Source organism: Argopecten irradians, chromosome 5, assembly GCF_041381155.1.
Source record: "Argopecten irradians isolate NY chromosome 5, Ai_NY, whole genome shotgun sequence".
NCBI classification, from domain to species: domain Eukaryota; kingdom Metazoa; phylum Mollusca; class Bivalvia; order Pectinida; family Pectinidae; genus Argopecten; species Argopecten irradians.
Window position 1 is genome coordinate 29236282 of NC_091138.1, and position 27116 is coordinate 29263397.

The following is a 27116-nucleotide window of genomic DNA, read 5'->3' on the forward strand; positions in this document are numbered from 1 at the left end:
AAATTTACCATAATTCATACACAGACATGTGAATTAAATTCAATATTGCTTAACCTAATAAATGCTAATGGATCAGGACAAAACAATTGAACAAAACAGTAGTTTTACTTTTTATATTTATTATGAATTATATAACATGTGATATTAATACAATAATGTGATTCACAAAACATATCCATCATATTACTTTTAGCTTTAAATATTAAAAGGAGAATACATGTACATAACAAAACATTCAGTTAACAGAAACTGGCAATTTACACGAGCTTCAGAGAAAACAATGTGCCAAGTCTCATTCCTATTTGAACATGCAACACTTCCCTATGTTAATATCTTGTCTAGTCCAGAAGGACTTCTGTCTTCATAAATCGCACTGGTTTAAACATACCATTACGTATTTTTCTAATTGCGAAAAAGGAGAAAATCAACCATTCCTGTACTTTGTATAACCACCTCTAAGGATGAAAAATTATCTGTTAAAAGTCATAACAAAGTAAAAAATTTTGCTTTCAAGATCAAAAGTATTGCAGCTTATAAATAATGGATTTATAGTATGTTATTTTTATTTATGGGTAAATTGCAAATGTAACATGATGTATAGTATGAAGAAGTGCATCTTATTTTGAACACAGCTCATCTTGAATCTTCAAATTAATTCACTTGCTGGTAAAACGTTATGGCTGCTCTAAATGTATCCAAGTTTTTTTTTACTTTGGAGCAGCACTTGAAGTTTCACAATATCATAGCATGATATACAGTGACCTGTTCAAATTCAATGGTATAATCATATCGGAGCTTCCTTTAAACCATTCATAGCAGACAAATCTTAATTATGCCAGACAAAACTTTTAATATTGAAGAGTAACATTGCAGTCTCAGACATTCACACATGTATATTTCACATTGACATGAAATGTGATTTTATCTTGCACATATTATATATACAAAACATTTTACACTGAAGCTCTGGAATAATATTTACTTTTACCGGTATACCATCTGATATATCATTGTGTAGTTATAAATACCTTAGTAACAGTTATCAAATATTATTATAATATCATCAAGACAAAACTACTTGCACAATTTGTGGAGATATCATGATTATCATATATCAACATTTCAAAACTTCCGTTGCAGAATTTTTTTTACATATCACAGTTATTTTCCAATGTCAACTTTGATTAAAGCAATAAGTTAGTTTGATCGTTAACAATTGCAAATTGATTCAAATTATTGAAACCTTTACAGAAAAACAATGACACTCTGCTACTGTCTTTGCAGCATAAATAGAAAGGAGAACACCAGCTGCTGTTTGTTTAATATGATGTAGGCTCCATTGAAAAGTTTGACAAAAAGAAAACAAGCAGAAATTATGAGTCATTCATTCTTAAAGTCATTTTTTTTCAATCAAATGAAATCAGCTCTCCCTCAGCCTGCTGTACAGGTGGAGGACCTTGCGATGGGGCAGCCTGGCCTCCCTGGGCCATCTGTGGAGGGGGTACCCCCGGCTGTTGGTAGTGACCCTGGGGGTGATGAGCAGGTGCCCCTCCTACATACTGCGGCTGCTGGGGAGCGTTGTACATCTGTTGTTGGGTCTGGGTAGGTAATGCACTAGCCATACCTACAATTAGATAACAAACTACAGTAAAAATCTGCAAAATGTTTATTCTATGTGAAAATATACATTGTCTTGTACATTTACCTGGCTCTAAATACAGTGTAACTTCTCGAAACCGAACCTTCTCAAAACCGATCTCCTCTAGAAACCGAACATGGATGTCATGTACGGAATGAATTCCTCTTTTTTAATAGTAAATAAAACTTCCCTAAACCGATCCCTCCCAATTTCGAGATCGGAATAGTCAAATGTAACTAAAATACACTTCTGAAAACCGGCCTTACCTGAGCGACACCGATAGCTTGCATTGAGGTCTGATCAACCGACCATGAAATACACACGTACCTGTATCCATAGTTTTCGCATGCCATGTCCTGGGGCATGTATACAGGTGTAAAAGCTATAGGTATATGTACACGGTAATTATACCAGAGATGGTGGTGTAATTATTTAATCATGTCTATTGTTTAGATATTTGTAGGAAAACAAGCAGAGCTAGTAATAAAGAGAAAGTTTTGTATTCAATTTTGAGTCTCACACGGGTTATTTATTTACAATGTAGTTGTCGGGTAACATAAACTATCTGTGTGAAGAAGCCGAAGCCATGTATTGTTTTGGAAAATGACTATGTCATATAATGACCGGCATTGACTGATCATCGTGTAATTGATTCTTGACGTAACCTGAAGCGATCGGTCGTATGTAGGTTAGTGCAGACGAGAACATCCGGCATATTAAATCCGGATCGTAATGATCAATATTCGGTTCACTTCTCCAAACCGAACCCTCTCTAAACCGACCAAAATTATATGCAACGACCATGATCGGTTTAGGGAAGTTCCACTGTAATTTAATTATCAGAAGTCAAGGAGAAACATGACATATCTAATACAAGTGTATATATCTTGAGTTCGAAATGATGCATGCTTTGTTTATAATGTAATTACCCAATAAAATTATGTCAATTTTATATACAGCTAATAATATTGGGGGAAAATTGCTGATAAAAGTGACTAAATCAATGATTCATTAAGACATTTTGAGATAAATCAGACTTACCTTGCATGTTGAAGGCCTGGTAATCCATATTTTGGGTGGGTGGTGCAGTATATCCTGGATTCACTACCATGCCTCCCTGTGAAGGTAGACTATTAGGAGGGGAGGTGGTGGGGTTATACTGTAATGGTTGTTGTTGATAGTTCTGTCCAGTCATGTTTGGATCCTGGTAGGTTCCCGACATACTGGCTGTAGGCAGTGTTGAAGCCATGGCCTGGTAAGGGGCACCTGCCTGGCTGTAGCCTGGCTGTGAACCAGGTTGAGAGTACATCTGCTGACTAGACACTTGCTGAGTTGGTGCTCCACCCATACTGCCCTGACTCATCGGTCCTTGTGCCATACTCCCTGGGGCCACACCCATGTTTGAAGCACCAGCGGGTACCATGCCACCCTGATGGGCATAGTTTTGTGGCTGTTGGTGTAGTTGGTGTACTGGGGAGCCATCCAGAGACCCTCCAGGACTGAATGCCTGACTGGCTCCTGGAGGTATTCCTGCCTGCAACTGAACTGGTGGCATACCTTGCTGTAGTGGTGGCATACCTTGCTGCATCATGCCAGGTCCTGGTGGCATCATTCCTCCTACTTGTGGCACATGCCCATATTGTTGCTACAAAGCAAAATTACATTTATTACAGCCATCTGTCAAGAATCATTGTTATAAAGAATTATAAATGTAGTTTTGAAAAGAAATTTTCAATTTAACTATCTGGTTGGACATTGGAATTCTTCTAATATTAAGGTAAGAATACTTTATTCATGCCAAGTCGAAGTGTGAATATACAGGAACAATCACCTGAAGATGGCCTTAAAGGCCTGGAAAAGTTAGCAAAAAAGAATGCAAAACTGATATTTTTATTTTTTGTATCTGCTGATGCATGTCTTTTAAAAATTTTAGTACAGGAAGTCACATACAGATATTGTAGTTAATTTATTCAAACGATGTTGTATACTTTATATGTTCAAAGATCATAATACTGTAAACATATATATTTGAGCGGTATTAAAATCTTATTTTAGCAATTTTCACGTGATACATTAAATATGATTGCACTATTTTCCTTTCCTGTTTATAATATATTTACCTAGGCAGCCATAATGACAACTGCTAGAATTCATCATTGCACTAAGCTGTTCAAGATTGCTTTTGCGCTAAAATCTTATTGTGCCAAAATAAGTTTGTGTACAGTAGTCATAACTAATGCAAAAGATAACATACTGGAACCTGAGGGTAGCCATAATTCTGGTACTGTCTCATCTGGGTGAGATGTTTCTGCTGCTCAAATCTCATCTGCATCTCCCTCTCCTGTTCCTGAAGTCGCTGTAGGGCCAGCTGTCGCTGCATCTCAAGGTACTCCTAACAAACACATTTTAAAGGATTGTCTGAGCCAGTATAAAGATAAAAAGCGAAGCAAACATTTTTTGAATATTTGATCTTTCATAATCTTAAAACCACTACTTAAAATCAGGACTAAATATTAGGACTAAAATACTGAAAACTAGAATAAAATCTAATTTAAAACAATACATACATGTTTCTTCTGTCGCATGATTTCCAGTTTTTGAGCCATTTGAATCTGTCTCTGTCGTTCTAATTCCTCCATCTCCCGTCGTTTCTTCTCCCGATGCTCATCCCTGAGTGCGTTCAAAGCTTCCCGTGCATCACGCAACTGAGCTAACTTGTCTTGTAGAGATTCATAATGGGCTGGAAACAACATAAAAAACAAAGGATATACAGAGCCTTATATTACTTTGAAAGAATACCTACGTTTTAAACTGCATGGCTTACCAGGCTTAGGCTCATATATATTCATGCATACACTTCCCACTTACGTTTTCCTTTAGAAATTGAATAAAATCAAAGCATAGACAGTATTTCTATAATTTGAGATCAAAGACTATCTTCAATTTCCAAACTTAGTTTATGGTTTTCAAACTATACCATGTTTTAACATACAAACTTACTGCATTTCAAAAACCCTGAAGCTTGTGCTACAGCCTACACATTTGGCTAGCTTACCTCTGAGATCCTCCTGTTCCTGTGTGTACTTCATCAACTGAGGATGCATGTTACTGATGACACTGAACAGCGACTGTACCGACGAATCATTGGCAATGCTGCGGCCACGCTGGGAATTACTACGCATACGATTAACAAAAATCTCCAAACTACTTTGGAGAGCTCGAAGGAACTGTTCCTGGTCATCCTCAGATTCTCCATTCTGGTACGACTGAACAAGTAATAATTGATATTAATAATGGCCTTTATTTTTTATTTTAATAGGCTTGGCTTGATATTGAGTCAGCGACTTGTCTGACATACGAATATAAAGCAATAATACACTATACATTTAGTCTGACAAATTTTGAAATAAAATTAAAGAAAACCAAGCTCTGCAGATTTCTCATTTCATCAATTATCAATAAACAGTTTTAGAGGAATTGCAACAAGCTGAACCTCAATTCATATCTCTAACTGTTCTACATATATAAAGGTCAATGTTTCTGAAAATACCTCAAGAACTTTTCCTCCAGATATTTTAGGTTCTGCTGCTACCACTGGAGCTGATGGCTGAGTAGTAGGAGCTTGGTTTTTGTTCTCCTCTGATCGTTGTTGCCAATAATTACGATTCAAATAACGAGCAAGTTCAGGATCCATATCTGCTGTGTCTATCATAGGAGCTGACACAGTCTGAAAGAGTCATGATGGAGTCAAACTTTAGTTTAATATAAAATTACATTTTTGAATATTTTTACTAATTCAAGTAGCATGAGTATAATTTTTATCTGGGTATGTTTATTGTATTCATTTTAAGTTTAAGTAAGGACAGAATAACAGATTTCATGAAAAAAACCAGGATTTTACAGTAATAATGGGGGAAAAAATGACTAAATATCATTTATCTGTAATTTACATTGAAATCATGTGTTATTAGCTAAATGATGCTAACCGCAGTTGGTGCCTTTGGTTCAGTGGCTGGAGAAACTGGTCTCTCATTAGTACTACCACTGTAAAGACCGTAATTCTTTCTCAGGCGTGACCTCTGTAACAGATATATAAAGTTTAAAACACAACCACAAAAACAAACCTTTGTTATATTTTTTTTTAGCAGGAAGTAAATACTCAAGCCCTGGTCGAATCCTCAACATGGCAGGATGTTTATTCGTGAAACTTGTAAGTTGACTGTTTAATTCCAGTGTACAGTATACATCACCCATACATAATGTGCCATGTCAATTTATAAGGAGCCCCAAGCGTAATACGTCAGTAGGAAGTTACAATTTCATTTTCCTTAAAATACAAAATTTTACTGCAGCCCATTTCGTTCAAAGACTTTTTTTTCTATTTGACCCAGTCTGTGACATTAAATTTGTTTTCTGAAAGTCATTAGTACTAGTAAAACCTGTGATTTCACTAGTCCGACTATTTAAACACTAGCCAAATTAAATACACAAAATTAGTTTAGATGCATATGTGAATGTAAATTTTCACAAATAATGCATCTGGACAGAAATAATTGCATTCAGAATGCACTCAAAATGTGTTGAAAAATGCAATTGACCACCGCTCTTTTCAGTATAGTATTTACCCATTTTAAGCGGGTGGGGAGCCACTAGTCCATTACAATTGGCACTAGTCCGACTAGTCATGGGCGTCGGACTAGAGCTTTAAGTCGCAGACTGTGTGACCCGATAAATGTACATACCTCCTTTTCCTTATTTTCATGTTCACTCTGAGACAGAGCAATGGCCAGTTGTAATTCTTCCTCTTCTTGTATTTCTTGTTCAGATTTTTGTTGGGGAACCTTTAATATTTACCATATATTGATTTAACACGCAACATAAAAATTACTACTTGATTATGTTTCATAATTTCATTTTACCCCAAATACAATTAGTTTCTCATTCAATTCAGTTGCACTATATTGATACCATCTACCCGACTGCCTGTAAATTAAAAACAAAGAAACAGCTTCACAGTATCACATTGACCTAGTCTTTGTCTAATTGACCTAAAATCGATTCGATCTAGTATTCTGATATAAATGTAGTTATTTAACCAATTCTAATTAATGGCTGAATGATTCAGTTTAACCATTTTATTCTATTTTACATTATATACGCTGACTATGACATTGTTTACTTGGCAGTGCTGCTCAAATTTTTGTACCCCCGAGGACACCTGTCAATATCGACGTTGAGGAAGCGAATACTTCAGATACTTTAAGTCCGATTAAACATCTTTCTATATTGCATAAAGTGTATATAAAGTAAATGCAGTATTAAATTTGTTTAAATACGTTACCAACAAGAGTAGATCAACTTCTAATCCTGAGCTAACATTCAATTTTATTTACCCTGTACATCTTGGGAATTTAGTCATGATCTTTGCAACGTGTTACACACACGTACAATCCTATACCTTACAAGCGTGTATAGGACTCAGATTTGGGGAAAGTCTCAAAGGTTATTAGTCACTAAAAGATGATTCTGACTGTCCATTTTTTTCCTTCAATTTTTCAAATGTGTGATTTGATAAAATCTTGATTCCATAGTTTAATTTTTTGTCAATTTATTTTTCTAACTTGGCCTGTGACTTAAAATCTTTATATCATACTATTTCTCTTTAATATTTTTTTCAATTTCTAATTTTTACAATTATTTTTATTTTTTAATATTTTATATTGCATGGGACACTAAATTTATTTTGTGATTATGTAAAAGTTTACAATTTTAATACATCATGATGATAATATAACTATTGTAGCAATAATTATGCAAAAAATATAGAAATTAAAAGTTTATAATTATTGTATATTTCAATTGACACTCAATGGTTTGGGAGGCCTATACTTAAATCAGAAAGACAATTTTAATACAGGAGACCCAGAGGGCCTGTATCACTCAACTGGTTTGTAATGCTAAGTAATGTTCTGAATACAGGTTCATTGTTTCTTTTCTGAAGGAATTTGAATTTTTACCTCTAATTCCCCTATTGGGCCCCGCCTCCCCTGCCCCCGGGGGGTCAGAGCCAAAATTTATACAAGTTCTGTTCCCCTTCCCCCAAGGATGTTTGTGGCCAAATTTGGTTACAATCGGTGCAGAACTCTAGGACAAGTAACAATTTATAGAATTTACCTCTAATTTCCCTATTGCGCCCCGCCCCTCCTGCCCCCAGTGGGTCGGAGCCAAAATTTATACCCATTATATTTCCGTTCTCCCAAGGATGTTTGTGGTAAAATTTAGTCACAATCCATGCAGAACTCTAGGACAAGTTGCGATTTATAGGATTTACTTCTATTTCCCCTAATGAGCCCCGCCCCTCCTGCCCCTGGGGGGGGGGGGGGGGGGGGGGGGGGGGGGGGGGGGGGGGGGGGGGGGGGGGTCAGAGCCAAAATTTATACAAGTTATGTTCCCCTTCCCCCAAGGATGTTTGTGGCCAAATTTGGTTACAATCCATGCAGAACTCTAGGACAAGTAGCAAACCTTCGGGCCAGGTGAGCTTAAAATGAAACTGTAAATTTTGAATGTTGTGTTTATAATTTCATAGTGCATTGTCATATGGAAATGCAGTTTGTTTGTTCTGGTTCTTTTCACATTATTGTCTATTTTATTCACATTTAACATTACGATAATTCCTTCGGTTCACATCATTTTATTAAAAGAGTAAAATATAGTGAAATTCTGCATCAGGGAAACATTGCTCAATATAATTTGATTAACTCTTTAGAATTATACCTAATATTGACTTTAATTATTATATAAAATCACACAAGTGCTTTTTTTGAGTAAAAAGCAATTGCACTTTAGAGTACAGACCAACATACTCAAAGATTTTTCCTCTGAAAGTCATAGACAATAGACAGCATACAAAACAAGCTGTATGATTTCCAGTTTAAGAAAGAATGATTTATAGAAAACAATTAATCATATCTTTGACATTCAGGAATATAGATAAAAAAAGGCAACAGAATAATCATACTATCCTTTTATTTTTATCAGCAGTTTTCCCTCATCTTTGTACAATCTACCTGGTATTACGATCTATTATCAGTCTTCACATAACAATTAGAAGACAATAAAAAAATATGGCCTTAAATTTTTTTTGTTGGATTCACATCCACACATTCTTTCACGGTACAGTTTCGCTGCTTAGTCAAGTGCAATATCTCTGAAACTACATGTATTTTTTTTTTATCAAACTTCATTATCCTCCAGTATTACATAATTTACATTACAATGCAACGGAGGTATGTTGTTTGTCAATTCTAAAAGGACTACCTGTAGATTTACCTTGTAAAGCCCTAACCAGAATTTTTTATGTACATACATTGTATATACTTGGTGGGAAATAAAGAATCACAATCGAGGTGAAAATATGAATTGAAGTATTCCATGCACGATGTTCTTTGATGAGAGACACAAAAAGATAACATTACAACCCAGGTAATGGATGATAATTTATTTTCAATTGATATCTGGCTGATGATGTACCTGAAAAAATTAATATGCAAGAACTTGACTGAGGGTACTCAGTCATATTGATCATGTTGAGTACGCAGAGTAAAGGAAGAATAGAGCATCTCTAACCTTCATAACTCAATATACCACCCAGATTGCATTCATATCTCCAATAAATGCAATCTAACAATCCTTTAATTGTTAAATCATGCACATGTTTTTTGCCACAGACAGGCCTATCTGAGAGAATTCATGTTATGATACAAGGATATTCCTTCATCCTGATACTAATATACTCACCCCAGGTTGGTCATTCATTTTTTAGGTTGTTAGTTAAAAATTTAAAATAAATTTAAATCTCCTGTCACCATGGTGAGCAACATTAATTTTATGTACCTCATAAAATAAGGGTGTGCGCTGTTTACATCCCTGTAAATGATAAGTGATGTACAACATTTAGAACTTACTACCTGTGACTGCTTAGACAAGGGACTGGCCAGATACTCGGCCGGAAGGTCATCTTCTCCTCCTTCACTTTTCTTGGAACTGGGTCTGCAATACATAGACAATGGATATAGTTATTTCATTAAGTTATGTTCCTAATTCTAACATTAAACTTGATTAGCTATACAAAAAGTTTTTTGTAGAAACAAGTGATGATCAGGGATGATTGAAATTTGTTGTAGTCATGTATAATTTTTTCAAATGAGGATTCTGGCAACAATAACAGTACTGTATAGAAGTATCACATGCATACTTTGTCAAGGTAAGTTGACAATTGATTTTCAATTTAATTTATGAAAGGAAAGAAAATGAGTTCTTAATTAACAGTTAATTCATAGTATAAGTGGTTGCATTCCTAATGTTTAAAGGGACAATTCAGGCTAAAAGAACAATAAAATTGTACATATATCTGAAAAAACCAGTTCTAATGGAAATTAGATCAGTTGGTTTTACTGTAATATGCCAGAAAAGCCCATGGTGGTGAAATGTGTGTGGAGTGTTCAAACTCGCTCGCTGTCCGCCATTACACATTGTGGTCGAACTTCTTGTATGTCGACCCCTGTCCCTTGCTCGTAGAGTATGCTACTTTTGTCTAGAACTGCTCAAATCGCTCTGACAATAGTGTGTTTACCTTATTAGGTGAATTGGCTCGTCTAAAAAAATCAGTTTATCACCTCCTCAGTGGTTATGTAGTTCATTTGTTAAACGTGCGTGACATTGGCTCGGGTATAGATACAGCGAACATATTTTACCTGCTGAATCGTAATGATCAATGATTTATAATTACAACGGTATAGATAAAAATACTAAACAATGACGTGGAATTTGTCAATATTTTATGTTATATGTTTCATAAGAAATGTAGAACAATAAGTTGACAATTGATTTTCAATTTAATTTATGAAAGGAAAGAAAATGAGTTCTTAATTAACAGTTAATTCATAGTATAAGTGGTTGCATTCCTAATGTTTAATATTGCTTGAATCGGGGATTAATTTTGAATTTCCTGATGCCAAAATTTGTCTTTAATACTGAGATCATTGTATTTTAGTTTTACTGTATGGATACACGCATATCAAAACCATTATTGCATAAACCACAGCACATCATACCAAATAACAAATGAGGATATATGTCTTTTGATACTGTCAATTTTTCAACTTACTTGTTGATGCTGTCATAACATGAATCACAGACACGAACCTCTCGTTCAATACCAAATTTAGGTATGATGGAATTCTTAGATGAACACTTGGAACAAAATACCTCACCACAGTTCCTGCAGTGGTGCTGAAAGACAAATGTCAACATTCGTTTAAAATTCTCTCTAAAACAACAACAACATTCAAAAATTGTAAAAGTCAATTGTAAAAAGAGTTTAAAAATTATTTTTTTAACTGGGTTAATTTAGATTTATGATTTGTATAGTAGGCAACAGAATATGGATTATATAAAGCAGCAAGTACTCAAACAAGACTTTTAATATAAAAGTGATTTCTAACAATATAAAATGTATTACCTGTCTGTTAAATGTGCCAAATTTTGTCCTACAACGGTTACACACATCCCCTTCCTTCCATTCTGGGGCTTTTTCTGCAGTAAACATAGCGTCTGCCTCCTTCAGGGCTGGAAAGGTGTACCCTATAAACAAAAGCAGATTTGTTTCCAAGTGTTGTATTTCTGCTATTTACTCGGCATTGCAGTACCATTTTTTCAGAAATGCAAATGGTATTAGAAAACAACTATCATAAACACTAATCTTCTATTAGACAGCATTCAAATTATGATGGGCTACCACTTCAAAACACAGGTCAGAGTTCAATTTCAAATAAAATATGTATAGTACAGAGCCATCTTCTCAAAATAAGGATTTTATCCAATTTCTTCTCACATCAAGACCCTCCTCAATTTGAGAGCAAACAAGAGTAAATGACATCAATTTTTATAAATTGTTACTGTTATAAATGAGTCAATGTTTTCTTTCTTATTATTATTATTAATAAATGAGCAATACTAAGCATTGAGCTTAAATTTCAAAACCTTTGAAGTTGTGCTCATATCAAATTAAATTTCTCAATTTTAAATCAAAACAAATATTAACTGGAAAACTGGCATCTGTCAGAAATGGCCCAATCCTCAGTTAAGTTAATTATAACCCTTAGCAGCAGTAACCATGGTAAGCTGGCCCAAAATATTTACTTCAAACTTGTGAGTCATGACCCTGGCAATGGAGGTTATGGAAAATGGTGCCATGTATTCATGCAGCTCCTTCATAGCCATTCTTATAAACTGCATTGCACTGTGCACTTTGATTTCGGTCTACACTGATATATTAAAACATAGATAAAGCAAATTATTTATGTACAGTATTATATTACCTTCCATCTTCATGAGGTGGAACGTATCCTGGACAACCTTGTACACGGGTTCATTGCGAAATGCATGTGACCAGACCTGTATCAGTTCTAGAATTTTAGCTTTCACAGGGTCTTGTCTTGCCTGTAATTGAAGCAATATAAAACATCAGTACTGTTACAAACACAAAGAACTTTTAGACTGCCTTGGCTCGACTATAGCTAAAAGATAGATGTTACCTACTAGGACAAATGGAAATCAACTGTTATCTAAATTGGTAAACAAACATGTAGTATATATGTAATGTGAAGCATCCGAGTTAACAACTTAATATGCAGCATTCAAGTCAACGTGAAACAACATAATTTTGTTATCCCTAGAACCATCAAGGTAGTTATCTCCCCTTACCTTCACTTGATCCTTTAAGAATTCCATCATCTCTTTTGTGGCTATCTCCTGGTGGATGACACCTCCACAGTTCTTCACACATGACTCTAAAACCTACATATCACAAAAAAAAAGTCCTCCTTATAATATAAAACGTTCTAATATTTTAGGCCGGGATACTATTTTTTCTACAGAATATTCAGATTTGCCAAACATGATATATTAGTTAAAATTTACAAGTACAGTAAAATGTGTTTATAGTGAACATGCTTACAGCAGATTCATGATTATAAGTTAACATAGTCATTTTATTCCCACCAACGTTCCAGTCAGATGTCAGTAAAGTGATTCTGTGTATGTACATCCCCTGAGGTTTGTTATTTAAATATGTTTTAATTATTAAGATTTAGTGGATCACTCAAATGCTTTCTGATGAAAGCCTATAAAGCTATACAATGTACATGTGATCAAAACATTTTACCATAAACAGAATAAGTGACTGTAAGTACATTAATCAGAAATAGAGAATAAAGATAAAAGGCTGCTCATCCTTCCACTGCACTTATAATATATAATTACAAGTCATTTATAGATGTGGTAGTTTGGCAATGTTTTTGTATTCTACACAAACATAAATCTTAATTAGGCTATGGATTATACATTCATTATATGATTAAACAATTAATATCATTACCTGTAAAGCAAAAAGCGCTACATGTGGATTGTCTGCTGTGATTTTCCGCTTTATACCACTAACTGCATTCTTTGGTCTGAAAAAGAATCACAAACTCAAGAAAAAACGATTATGGTTGATGTGAAATGACTTAGCTTTTTTTATACTTTTTGCAGGAAACAATCCCTTTTATCAAAGACACTCCCCTTTATGATAATTATTAAACTACAACATAAATATACAACCCTTAATGCTTGGGTCCTGTCAAAAAATAAACTTAAGACAAAAAGTTATCCTGTTTTGTGGAAAAATTTCATAAAATTATGTTACTTGAATCTCATTCAAGCTCTAGTGATGGCAGTACTTACGTCACATCCCCCTGTCTTATGGAATCACATATTTGTAACACTGAATCCCAGTCTGGTTCTAGTAACAGCTGGCTGGTCGCTTTTTCTAAAACAGAACATAGTTGATGCACTTAATACTAAAATTTCTTAGATTTAAAATCATATACCTAAACCAAAATGAAAGTTTTTTGTGACTCTATAATTTTGTCGAGTCACTATATTTCTAATTTACTATACAATATATTGCGCCTGTTAATACTTCGCTTATTATCGCTTCCTGAATAATTTATTTTAATAAAAATGAATTAACAGTTGATTGTACAGAGAGAAATCAAGACTTCTCTTCTTAATAGAGCGCAAACAAAGTTGAGCTCCTGACTTATTGGTCCGGAGCTTTACCAACTGAGCTTTAAATAAGGAAACTTCACCCTAGCTATATCAACATGATTAAAGCATCCATAAATCTCTATGAGGTCACATTAAAGACATTATTACATTTAACCTCTAGGCTACCCACATGCTTCTTCTTTTTGATAACATGCCCCCCCCCTCCCCTCAAAAAAAAACCAAAAAAAAAAAAACCCAAAGATAATCTAAACCTCACAACTACAACATATTAAATCATCAATGAATTTTATTTATTTATTGTCCTGTCTCTGCTTGTTTGTCTTATTTTATATTCTTCTTTTTATGTTTTCTTCTTACTATCCAAATTGTATGTATTATAAACGAGCTCCACTTGTTTTAGGTTATGCTATACAGAGAACTCCACATAATCGAATAACGGTTATTTGATAAAATTCTGCGGTCCCGATTTTTTCCTTTTTTATCTTTGTTTTTCAACTCTGTGTATTTGAATAGACTTTTACGTGACCTCCGGTTATTTGAATAAAATATTTGTGAAATTCAAAGATTAAAATCGAATATTTTTCAATTTTGCAATATGTTTTTAGCGAAATTCGCCGACATATGTTTCAAAATACTTCGATTTTACTAGAAATCATCATGGTGACAGATTCACATTATCGTATGGCTTGTTAATTTATGCATGAATCTGTAACGTACCTTAGTTCGCGATCTGATGGAGAAACCATACTTCCTTAAAACAATCGCCATTCATGAGTAGTCTCGTTCAACCAGAGTCATGTTGACTACGACAGACATGTGCGTGTCAAGCATCTCGTTGAGCGAGACATAGAAGCATGCAAAGTCAGCGTGCAATGACTACCGCAAGTTTCGTAGGATACAAAAGATACTTGCTACGTTGTTTCATTGCTACTTGAACATAAATCAATTTCTGAAATGTTTATTCGCCGTATCGATCAAAAATAAAGAAAGAATTCTCAAAACACAGTTAGGTCCAGTGAACGCATGGCTTCATCACCTGCCGCCCTTTTCGAATTCATATACATGTGTCAAAACAACACTGCTAGGCCTAGTTGATCGGCACTTTGAAGTTTAATCACGATCGTAAGTTCATTTTGCCAGGCAAATGTACGTAAATTTGTTTATTATCTAAGTTCGAATTGTAGACACAAATTCAATCCTGTTTAGTTATTGCATTTGATATCGATCGTTTAGCTGTTTCTCAAAGATTCACGTGTCGATCTAACGTAAACAAGAATCTAATATTGGAATATTTTTTGTTATCAAACAATTAAAATCGATTTACAACTTCGAAAATAATTACTTGTTGTTCGTTTTAAGTGTAAATAATTTACGTATTTATCAAGTAAACGAAACAATATCTATTTGCCTGTTCACATATACAATGTAATGTACATATGTGTGGGGTCAAATGGAGGTGCAAAATTCCATCTCCGCCAATTCGAATACTCCGGTTATTTGCATATTTTCTTCTGGAAAATGACTAAGTCACTTTTTAAGGTCACTTATTCAAATAAGCGAAATCCTCTGTATTAGCATGTGTTCTGTCAATTTTTAACCTATACCATATTGGTATTGTATAATGTATATATACCAACCTTGTCTAGTGTTGTTTGTTTTCCGTATGTAGTATGGAACTTTTCATACAGTATCATTTTTAGTTTTGCTTTTTTAACATGTCCCATAGAATGTATCTACTATATATTGTGTGTTGTTTTTTTTGTTTTGAAACTAAACTGCATGCTGTGATAAATTTAAACTATTTCTAACTTGACATAATTATTACTATCCTATCTTTTACATAAATACAATCTCCTTTGTTGTTATAAAATGTTTATACTTTTGTTTGTCGTAAGAATAGCTCTACAGTACAGAGCTAATGTTATTTAATTGTATGTATACGACACTAAATAAAACTTCTTGCATCTTGTTTCATCAAGGAAACGTAATACACAGGGGCGTAGGAAGCGGGGGGGCAGGGGGGGGCAACCCCCCCCCCCGTTCCCCAGGACGGGGGGGCAAACATGTCTTTTTGCCCCCCCATTTTCGCCGACTGAAATTTTCTAAAAATGCTTATTTGAAAGAAAAAAGGGTTCTCCTACACATTTTTCGTACTTCATTCTAGAAAATTTTACGCTGCGCGGCGCATTTCCTAAAGCGTTCAAGCACATAATGTCAAACCTTAAATAGTGAAAATTCAATACACACAAACTAGACTAAAAATGTCCGTCAAGGGATTCTATGTGCTATTTAAAAAAATGTCTCTTAAAGGGACAATTCGGTCTAAGAACACATTAAAACTTGCACATATTTCGGAAACAAACAAGTTCTAATGGAAATTAGATTAGTTGATTTAACTGTGATATGTCAGAAAAGCCCATTGTAGTCAAATGTATGTGAAATATTCAATCTCCATTACACATAGCCTTGTATGCCGAACCCTTACCCTTGCCTGTGTAGTAAAGATTTTTTTTGTCTAGAACTACTCAAAACGCTGTTACAGTTTTGTTAACATTATTAAATGCATGTTCTTGTCTAAAAATATTTTCATCAACTCCTCAGTGTTTATGTATTGCATTTGTTTAACGTTTATTTGTTTGACTCGGGTAAGGGTACTGCGTACATGTTGTACCTGCTTAATCGTATTGATCAACGATTTAAAATTTCAATAGTATTAATCAAAATAATTAATAATGTAGTGAAATTTGTCACTATTTCATGTATTATGTTTCATAAGGAATGTGGAACAATACATTTATGTCATATTTTGCTTCGTGGTTATGTAACGTATTAGCCTCACTGAATTGTCCCTTTAAAAGATCAATTTGTTTATATGTCTTAGCGAGACAATTAATTCATTTTTTATGTTACACAACAATATGCCGATGGTGTGAAGCCGGTATATTCAGATCGAATAGGGTTGCATAATGTTATGACGACACAATTATCATTTCTAAATGCAGGTAGTTTTAAATCGAAAAAATACCATGTTAAGAACGCTTTATAATCATTAAACTTTATCGTAAAACTCATCTCAGCCATTCTAAATCGTAATTTTTTCCCCGGGGGAGACCCTCGGACCCCACTAACACCAAATTCTCGCGCCTTTGGGCGCTCGCAAATTCATCAAAATGCATCGTAAAAATCATCTAAGCCATTCTAAATCGTAATTTTTTTTCCCGGGTGAGACCCCCGGACCCCCTTAACACCAAATTCTCACGCCTTTGGGCGCTCGCAAATTCATCGAAATGCATCGTAAAACTCATCTCAGCCATTCTTAATCCTAATTTTTTCCCGGGGGAGACCCCCGGACCCCTCTAACACCAAATTCTCACGCCTTTGGGCGCTCGCAAATTCATCAAAATGCATCGTAAAAATCATCTAAGCCATTCTAAATCGTAATTTTTTCCCGGGGGAGACCCACGGACCCCCAAAACACCAAAATCTCGCGCTGTCGGGCGATCGCAAAATCATCAAATACATAAAACTAATCCCGGGGGTCACCGTCAGACCCTAATAAAACACCAAAATCTCGCGCCTTCGACGCTCACACGCTAATTCGGCCAATTTGCGTATTCGTTAATTTCCTTTTAGCGACCCCACTGTCTATAAATGTGTACTAGGATTAAATTTAGTGATATATGAAAAATGAACATAAAGCATATATTATATGGTTGGGAGTTGAATTAATCTCCTCCTGTAGGTGTGGCGGGGGGGGTTACAAAATATTGAGGACCTTTGCCCCCCCCATGACGTTTCATCTTCCTACGCCACTGATACAGCATAAGAATTGATTAAGAAACAAACTAAAAGTATAAAGTGATCACCAACAATGTCAAATTTCAACAATAGTAATACACAATGTACTGTAAAAATCAGCTGATCATGATAATGGGTACAGAAACTGGTAGACTTAAAAAAAATCCAGAAATTATCGATTTTCTGCTTGGAAAAGCTGTTGTAAATTTTCGATCAATTACACATTTCAAAGAACATATTTAGCTAAATAAATGTTATGAATTACCTAAATACTTGTCAAACTGTGAACTTCTTGAGAACATCTTTCAAATGACGTCTTTCTTCTCGATAAACAGACCAAAATTATGCCAATGACTCAAGTTCACAGTCTCGTGAGAATGAATCGCTTATATCATAGAAAAATCTACTTCCGGGAAGATTAAATAGCAAAATAGTTTCAATCACACCGTTTATTTGAATCAAAAATTAGTTTCTTTGGTACTATCAGCATAATGATATTTAATTCATGTATTTTATTTACCTACATTCAAGTATCATTTTTAACGTTGTAAGCGGCTGACGTCGTGAAGAAAACATTCCGGTTGAAAACAACATGAAAAGCTGTTCATATAAAACTACCAGAAAGATGACTGCTGTTAGATAACGCCGCCGAGATATCATTTAATTGAGAACTTCACAGGATGTGTCTTATTTTAGGACCACAGGGTGCAGGGAAAACACTGTTTCTGAGACGACTAAATACATATCGTATCCTATCATCTCACTTTGTCTGTCAGGCCGATTTTGTCTGTTCACAGAAGTTTATTATAACTACATGGAGGCCTATTATATGATTAATATGACTGAAGGCAAGACCTTAAAGGGCGCAGTCAGATGCTTTAATATGAATCATGCACGGCATAGGAAGAGCGAAGCTCTACTTGTTGATTTTATTTTCTATTTCACGTAGAAGACATAATTTAGAAATAAAAGTAACTTTAACTCACTTTAAACTATAGAAGTATGATGTGATAATTGTCTAGCATAAACTAAATGAAATCAACTCAAAGATTCGGATTTCTCTGTGTCTATTCAAGGCCTGGAGTGCTGCACATGCGAATCCTATGATTTCGCACCATTGGTTGACGTTATGTGACGTCATGATTCCTTGTGCTCATCTTCGCCGAATTATGGCGATCCTGTACCAAAACAAACTCATACCCAAGCGTGGCGAACCGGTAACCATGGAATTTGGCAAACTCGTACCCATCATTTGTGATTTTAATATATATATAAAACTTAATATATTCGTGTTCGATCAGATGCTATTAGTCAATTATGCATTTAATAATTAGGCCAGTGACATATTGAATCAGATACACAGAAGAAATTAACATTATTACCTTTAATTAAATTTGAAAACCAAAGAAACTTGATGGGTACGGGTTAGCCAACCATGGATATGAACTCAATAATTATTTTGAGTACGACTTCGCCAATTTTGGGTAGTTCATCCAATAATTGTTTGGAAAAAATCAGTTCATTTCATTTATGTATAGGCCTATAAGAATATATTACATGTTACTGAAAATAATATTCTATATCATCGGTCGTAAGATAGTAACATCTTATTTATTCATTTATTAAGATATATTTTATAAACAACTGTAATTATAGTCATAACATAGATTGATTTTAGCTAACCTATCTTTTTCGGTATTTGGTTATAATATTCCTGGAACAGAAGAATTTGAATTATGAGGGAGAGAGGGGGGGGGGGAGGGGGCTTGATATATTATAAGAGGGAGGAGAGTGGTGGTGGGAGGAATGGTGGTGGTACTGAGGCCCCTGTGGCTGTGTGGTTATGTTATCTCGACATATTACCATAAGCCCTCCACCTCTGATTGGGAGTTCAAATCCCATTTACGTGGTACTGATCTCTGGTTGGTGGTTTCTCTCCAGGTACTCTTACTTTGCTCCACCAACGAAGTTGGCACGTCATTGCATGACCCTGGTTGTTAATAGAACGTAAAACTAATAAAACTGTTGGTACTGGTGCCCTTATCTAAATCCATACCTGATATCTATAGCTTTACCATTGATTCAGTAAGCTGGATTGTTTAGATGTAGCTTGCATCATTATAGTGATCTTTCTACTGAAATTTTAATTGGTACATTTGAAGTTAAATGCAAATTATATAAGACATGGTTTTGTCACATGAACAACCAATTTTAGATTAATTTCATTATCACCTGATCATGAGTAGAGATACACTATAGTATTCAACGTCGTTTGCTTTTATTTTTCCTTGATGTAACATTTAGTTAATATAAAAGATCAGGATCTGCCTGGTGTGTCTTCAACAACTATACCAACGGTAAGTTTTCATGCAAATTCATACAGCAGACCTTGATAATTCACACTTGTGTACTCCCTAGCCCAAACAATTGGATTGCAAATTCCAAGTTGTATAATTACAAAACCACCGCAACAAAAGCTAAAACTATATAATTCTGAATTATACATGGTGTACCCATATGTGTTATATTATTAACTAAATTGGAGTAACTTCTTTTCAGGGAAATTTGATTTTGTTCAATAATTAACACCTCTTTGATTTTTAAATGATTTAGACTTTCATGCAATATTAATTTTCTGCTTGAAATTCTGGAACAATATTATAGATGCAATGTTCTATTTTATACTCTATTGATGTTTAGTTATATTTACATTTTCCTGATATGATGATATTTGGTGTAGATGTAGTTAATGATATTGGTGATATTGTTTGAAGGTTGGTACTATTCTGGTGAATGTGATGGTCAACAAGAAACAGGAAGTGGTCATAAGGGAATTGGGCGGGGCCATGAGTCCAATTTGGTCAATTTGGTCATCATATTTAAAGAATTGTTCCACCCTAATGGTAGGTATTTTAATATATGAAATTACTTGAGCCCAGTACATTAAGCTCTGGACTTCCCTAATTATAAATCCTACTAACATTATAGCAGAAAATACACTCAAAATTTGATGCTAATCTACATCTTAATGTGGTTAAATTATTTTATTTTATTTCTTTCCTCTGAGTTTTCAATATGAAGTTAAATTATTTAACACTTGATGATATTTTGGTTTGATTCTTAATTTTGATTTTCAGTTTATGGTGGACATGTCTAACCGGCTACAAGTAGCTGCAGGATGTATTCTGCTTCTAACCACACTTACTGACCAGTCACTCGCTACTGAGAGAGTCCTTATATTACTTAACAAGACGTAAGTATGAAGTATTATTTAATGCTAGCTATATTTTCTTTGGCCCTGGCACTCCCCTTAACATTTCTCCAGACACCTAAATCTATCTTGCTATAACCAATCATTCACGATATGACCCCCCCAGGTTATAGAGTTATATAAAAAGAGAGAATATAGTCATGTGTTGTAGAGAACATGTTTTAAAAAAAAAATAAATAAATTAAACAACCAGGCCATAGGATCATAAAGCAGTCTTAGACTTAACTTTCTGCTTAGCTTATAAAAAATTAGGTAACTTTTTGTAACGTCAACTGTGATTGGATAAGTCTAAATTTATGATTAGACTGTTTCGGGATATTAAGGCTGGTAAGTCTTCACTTAATTAACTCCCCTCGGTAGTTGTGGAGGTAATATTTCAGTCTTGGGCTAGTCATTATGACCGCTTTACTTAGCCCTCATGCTTGTCAGTGTAATTTTCCTTAATAGCTTTATTCAGTTTGAATGATTTTTATGTTTGTTGTAAATTAAGCCCAAAGCTTACTTTGTTCCTAAAGCAATATAGTTAAGTGTAGTGGTTAAACCACTCACCTTTCACCTAGCTTGCCGGGGTTCGGTCCTCAGCAGACATGAAAAGTTCATGGGTCAACTGCCTGATCACATGGGTTTTTACTGACACTGCAGTTTCCTCCCACTTTAAGACCCCTCGCATGCTTTCATCCGGGCCATCGGAAATTATTTGCTTACCCTAAGTTATAGAACTCATTAAGCAATCAATCATTTGCTATACTGATCATAGATCAACGGACGATGGTTCTTCTCTTGGTACTCAGACTTTGTTCCGAAACCTCGCACATTATTAAATTACCGTGGCTGTTAAAAGGACATACAACAAAATCAATCCAAATATCCTATAAATGGAACATTTTCAGAAAAAGTTTTTTTTTCTTTCTAAATATATTTTTATTCAGTAATCAGCAAATACAGATACATATGCAACAGTCTTATTTCATTCTCTCATAATTTATGAATTTATATTTTGTATCAATTACAAAGAAACACAATTTAACAAAGCATAACAATTTATTGACTATCCGGGCCTCGACCTCACGGTCTACGGCACCGAATCGCCTAGCCAAACATACCTGCGCCTTCTACCACTGCGCCACATCCACATCCCCAAAAACGGATGTTTCTGTGACGAAGTGATAGTCGGTTCGATATGCTGACATGATCACTGTGGAAATTGTCAAATTAAATCTTTGGATCAACAACACATAGTGAATATGATACATTGTGTTTAGCAAATATTAAATATCAAAGAAACAAAATTTAACAAAGCACGACAATTTATTGACTTGTGTCCTATCCGGGCCTCGAACTCACGATCTAAGGCACCCAATCGCCTGGCCAAACATACCTGCGCCTTCTACCACTGCGCCACATCCCCAAAAAAGGATGTTTCTATGACGAAGTGATAGTAGGTTCGATATTTTGTATCAATATTCATTAATATTTGTATAAATATTACATTTTGCAAAATTTTTCAGAAAAATCTAATCGTAATAGCAGCTTACAACCCCAGTTCCTGTTACTGTTTTATCTTGTTATGATAATCAAATGTTTGAGATCCTACCTGTAAGACCTAATATTGATGGATTTTAATTTCAGCGATCTGCCAACATGTATGAGTAGATTTGAGTTTGAATCACTGTTCCGTCTGGACGATATTCTAAAACATACAAAGCTGAAGGTTAATGTGCTCGAGGTGAGTGCCTACACAGGGCAGGGACTTGGCGAGGTGCTGGATTGGCTTGCACACAATGTCATTGGTGATTCTAGCTGATGTAGGAGAGAGACTAGAGGAGATAGAGATTAATTTATAGGATGATTTAGATTTATTGATAACATGATTAAGATTAATTGATGAGATGTTTTGATTAATTGATGATATATTTTATTAATTGATAAGATATTTTAATTTAAGTAATAAGCTGTTTTAGATTGATAGGTAAGATATTTTACCTGTAGCTAAAATGGGGTAAAGATGGAGACAAAACTGTCAAACACACCATTAGAGAGTCTACATATGTTCTTAATAATGCACCAGATCTCACCTTTTGTGTTATAGTTATGATAACAAAGTTTAGTTTTTTACAACACAATTTTTGTATCAAACTCTGGTCCATTTAAAATTTAGTACCATGATATCAAACCAACATCAAGGTAAACATATATCAATTATCTATGCTCGACAAGTTAGTTCTAATGTTTTAGTGACAAACATAAAATACTTGTAATGTTATATGTGTCAAATGTACAGTGATTTTTTTCTGTGCATTTGGGACTGAATAAAACTTCCTTCCCATAAAAAAATTACTACACTTTCTCAATATTTATTGTGAATATCTTTACATATCAGTGAAGCAAAAAAAAGTAGTAATTTCTAGTAGTATGTTCTAGTACTGCACATGTACGGTATATACATTGCAGGCACATCATGATGTAGATTGTTTCTAATTTAATGAAAAAAGAATCTCCCTGACCTATAGATGTATGGTTATTTCTCAGGATTTTTGTCTTTATGGTATTGTTACATTGTATAATCAAAAGATTGAAAAGTTCATAAAAATGTACAGTGCATTATTTAAATGTTTTGATTGCATGCAATTCCATTGTGTTCATTCCACTGATTGATATGTCATTGATAATTAATACCTGCCTTCTGATAGTTTCAGATGTCCATTTTAATATTAGTAGATTTTTAATGTCACAACTAAGGGTTATATGTGGGATTTTCTTTTACTTTTAAACATTTTTTTTCGGGTTTGAAAGTATGGAGTATGTAACATTTTCATACAATCAGTAAAAATTCATATGTGACATTCTTCATCTTCATTGGGCCTTTTTGTCAGTTACGTACCTTTCAGTTGGACCTGATATCATGTACAGTGTTTACTCCTATTAGACTGAAAAATCATAAAACCTATAACTTCATTACATTTTCCACTGTCATATTCTCATCAATATTTATCACTGTGATATATGAATCACCTTATCAATGGCCTAGCTCTTATGTTATGAGAACTAGTTCATTTGTGTTGGTCAAGGAATAAGATAACTATGGTGAAGCTATTTGGTCAATACTATGCATGGAGGAAAGCTGTTCAAATGGGCACACCATTAGTAATTCTTACGTTCACCTTCCTAACACAAGTTCCTTGATAATTTATAGGCAAACGTCTACTATCAGAATAATTAATGAACCTTGATGATTTGTAGCTATATGTAAACATCTACTATCAGAATAATTAATGAACCTAGCTGATTTATAGCTATATGTAAACATCTACTATCAGAATAATTATTGAGCCCTGATATGTAATTGGGAAACAATTATTAAATAATAGTGAATATCATAATGTTATATGTTACATATGTCATATTATGGTATGCTGGTATGTAAAGGACCCTTTTTGGGTGTGTAAAGTATATCAAAAGATTTATATACCGTATTTGACCCAATATGCGCTCAGGGCATCTAAAAAATGAAAATGTGCTTAATAAGGCGAAAGTATTGTAAACATACAAAGTTTTGATAGTTTTGGTCTTTATTGATGCCCAGGCAATTGAAATGAGGCCTCAAAAGGAGGAGGGTGCTAATTGGGTCAAACATGGTAAGTTAAAATAACCTTAAACAATATAACTCAGCCATTTTGAAATTCAGAGAGCATGAAAAATGAAGAACAGATAGGTGATGTACATCTAGAATAAATGTAGCCTACTAAATGTCAGTTCCCGAGTTGTAATGATATTTTTGTATGTTTTGTATGTAAAAGTACCTAGTAAGCTGTGTATATCCATATACATGTTGTACATGCCACTTAATTTTGATAATAATATTATATAAATGTGTGTGTGTGTGTTTAACTATTTGATAACAGTATTTGATTAATGTAAGTCTATGATACTTGCATTCATCTTTGATTTGACGTCATGGAAATTGCACGATTCCCCAAGGTCTATATTATAGATGTTTCTTTTACTGTATTACAGCCAGTTGTTTTTGTGGGATGAAATTTTCATGATTTTTTTTGACATTTTACTATATATATGATAGCAAGAAATTGATCCACAAAATTTGGAGTAATTGTTGGATTCAATAAACAAAACTGCTAAAATTCAACTGTCTCAGTTTAATTACGTGTAGTTAAAATTGCAAAAAAAAAACTGATCGGAAAAAATAACCAACTACACAGTATTTGGAACAAGTGTACGAAAAACCTTTTTTCGTTTTCATCAGAAAATACAGTTCATAAAATTAGCATAATGAATATATACGAAATGTATTGTATCATCAGAACAGTTTTACAGGACTGTAGTGTAGTATAGCTTTATAGGAGTTGGACGTTCTGTCATAAGAATGTTATATCAAATATTTGCCTATAGGGAGTATTATATATCTTTTTCTCATTGATAATTTGAAAATGTCAGATTCTGTTGTTTATACTTGGAGGGATATAGGACATTTCAAGCATATGTTTATAATATTTAGTTGCATAATTAGCTATATGTGAGATATTGGTTCCAAATAAAAAACAGATTCTCACTGGTATATATAATGTATGTACCACAACTGTTGATTAAGCAGTAACAATCACTGTTATACAGTATTATGTACTAGATAGAGTAAATGTAGAACACCAATTGAGGCCAGTCATTGTTTCCTAACCACTTTCGTTTATTATATGTTCTGTACAGTATAAGAAGTAATGCAAACCTACTTACATTTTAAATTGTGATGGCAATTAGAATTTAAGAAAATATATTGCTGTTTACACGTGTCAACTACAAGTCAAATACAAGCTTCTCAACTGTGTGTCATGCAATCAAATCACTATAAAAAAAGTCTTGACACATGAAAACATGAAGTTCAGTTGTCGCAAATATAAATTGGTTGATAAAATGTAGAGATAGTAATCTGTATTGGAGAGAGAGGGTAGTTATTTACTTGTAGTCTACCATCAGGCATCCTCAATATCATTCTATGATTTCCAAGTTTCTCTAGGCTATTACTCTGAATATGTTTTGAGATCCTAGTTTTCATATTTCATTAGTATAGCCATCACTGGTTACCTACGTACTCAGCCTACACTACGTTGCAGTCTGATGGGAGCTTGGGTTTCCGAGAGTGGAGTATAGTCCAACATGTTTTTATGCATAACCTTTAGGTTTGTTCTGTTTTCCATCAACTTCAGCTTCATATGATAATGGGTGCATACAAATGTAACTTTAGATAGATAACACATATCAAATATGATACAAAAGGATTATTTTTTTAATGAGAAGATTATCACTCTGAATGTTTCACTTTTTTATTGCATAATACATAGAGATGTAGATATATATTATGTATAGTTTAATTTTGTACTTTTGATGTGGTGATATCAAGATGCAGTAATATCTCCTTACAGCATGCCATGTTGTTCAAGTGCATTTTGTCCATTGATGTAATTGTCCAAGTATTGTGTAGTTGCTTTTATTCATGGGAGGTTAAATCTCGCTATGTATTTGTGGTAAATTTAGTTTCTGTGAAATAAAATACCAACTAATAAAATGGAATGAATGGTAAGTAAGATAATCTTTATAATTTTATTACTGTTAGAAATTGACAAATGCACAAATATTTCTTCCTGTGAATTAGTGATTTTTTAAAAACATATTCACTGATATTAATTGTTGAAAATAAAATAACAAGGGAAAAGCCACAAGTTACCACTTAAGAATGATAAGTTTTAATTAGTATTGTTAATGCTATTTCATGTGTAAATACTTATGTATCTATTTATATATACTGGGAGAAGGCATTCATAAGTTGTAATAAATTGAGAAATTTTCTTCCCACGGAAATAAGCAACTAAACAGTAGAAACTCCATCCAATCATATTTTATTGGAAATTGACTGTGTCCTCAGAATTCTAAATGAAAGCTTTACCATTTGAGCTACCGGTGTAGCATGGTATTTTTAGTCATGGCATATTGACCCTGGGGTAAATATACCTTTATGGTCATTGGGTCACTAGTGATTTTGCTTCACTATTCCCCTAACTAAGTTATGTCTATGCTTTCTTAGCTACTTTTTATGACCCATTCACCTCATGATCACTTCAGTCATAAAAAAGCGAGAGCAGAAAATGGACTTACTGGGGTTGAAACTGGAGATTATACAATTAGTTAACAGCTCTACTAATTGAGCTATTCTAAGCTTGTCGCAGACAATTGAATCTGTCTAGTTCATTTACAGTTCTATTATCTGATATCTATTATTAGTTTCCTGGT

The 27116-nt window shown here is 34.1% G+C and overlaps 2 protein-coding genes across 3 annotated transcripts; one reads left to right on the forward strand and one right to left on the reverse strand.

The window, feature by feature from the left end:
* Positions 1 to 98: 98 nt before the first annotated feature.
* Positions 99 to 17936, reverse strand: LOC138323456 (hepatocyte growth factor-regulated tyrosine kinase substrate-like). Of its 2 annotated transcripts, none has more exons than XM_069268085.1 (16): positions 17814 to 17936; positions 13424 to 13508; positions 13077 to 13152; positions 12404 to 12496; positions 12019 to 12139; positions 11160 to 11281; positions 10806 to 10930; positions 9607 to 9688; positions 6382 to 6480; positions 5626 to 5718; positions 5190 to 5366; positions 4695 to 4905; positions 4207 to 4379; positions 3894 to 4031; positions 2681 to 3284; positions 99 to 1624 (listed from the first exon to the last, which is right to left on the reverse strand). In XM_069268085.1, exons 1-16 carry the CDS (start codon positions 17848 to 17850, stop codon positions 1407 to 1409), a joined length of 2454 nt encoding a protein of 817 aa, XP_069124186.1. In that variant the 5' UTR covers positions 17851 to 17936; the 3' UTR covers positions 99 to 1406. The 2 variants fall into 2 exon arrangements, with proteins under 2 accessions (XP_069124186.1, XP_069124185.1); XM_069268084.1 differs by having other exon boundaries at positions 9604 to 9688.
* Positions 17937 to 18044: 108 nt separating this feature from the next.
* On the forward strand, positions 18045 to 26777 carry LOC138323458 (ADP-ribosylation factor-like protein 16). The gene is made up of 5 exons (XM_069268086.1): positions 18045 to 18295; positions 19853 to 19905; positions 20323 to 20451; positions 20686 to 20801; positions 22449 to 26777. The coding sequence occupies exons 1-5, from the start codon at positions 18229 to 18231 to the stop codon at positions 22621 to 22623; spliced, it is 540 nt and encodes a 179-aa protein (XP_069124187.1). The 5' UTR covers positions 18045 to 18228; the 3' UTR covers positions 22624 to 26777.
* Positions 26778 to 27116: the final 339 nt, after the last annotated feature.

Coding starts and splice junctions, on each gene's coding strand:
- LOC138323458 (XM_069268086.1), top strand. CDS start 18,229: ATGTGTCTTATTTTAGGACCACAGGGTGCAGGGAAAACACTGTTTCTG. Junction 19,906..20,322: donor CTTCAACAACTATACCAACG/GTAAGTTTTCAT, acceptor TATTGTTTGAAG/GTTGGTACTATTCTGGTGAA. Junction 20,452..20,685: donor AGAATTGTTCCACCCTAATG/GTAGGTATTTTA, acceptor TTTGATTTTCAG/TTTATGGTGGACATGTCTAA.
- LOC138323456 (XM_069268084.1), bottom strand. CDS start 17,850: ATGTTCTCAAGAAGTTCACAGTTTGACAAGTATTTAG. Junction 6,481..9,603: donor TGTCTAAGCAGTCACAGGTA/GTAAGTTCTAAA, acceptor TAAATATTAAAG/GTTCCCCAACAAAAATCTGA. Junction 1,625..2,680: donor CCAGGCCTTCAACATGCAAG/GTAAGTCTGATT, acceptor ATCTAATTGTAG/GTATGGCTAGTGCATTACCT.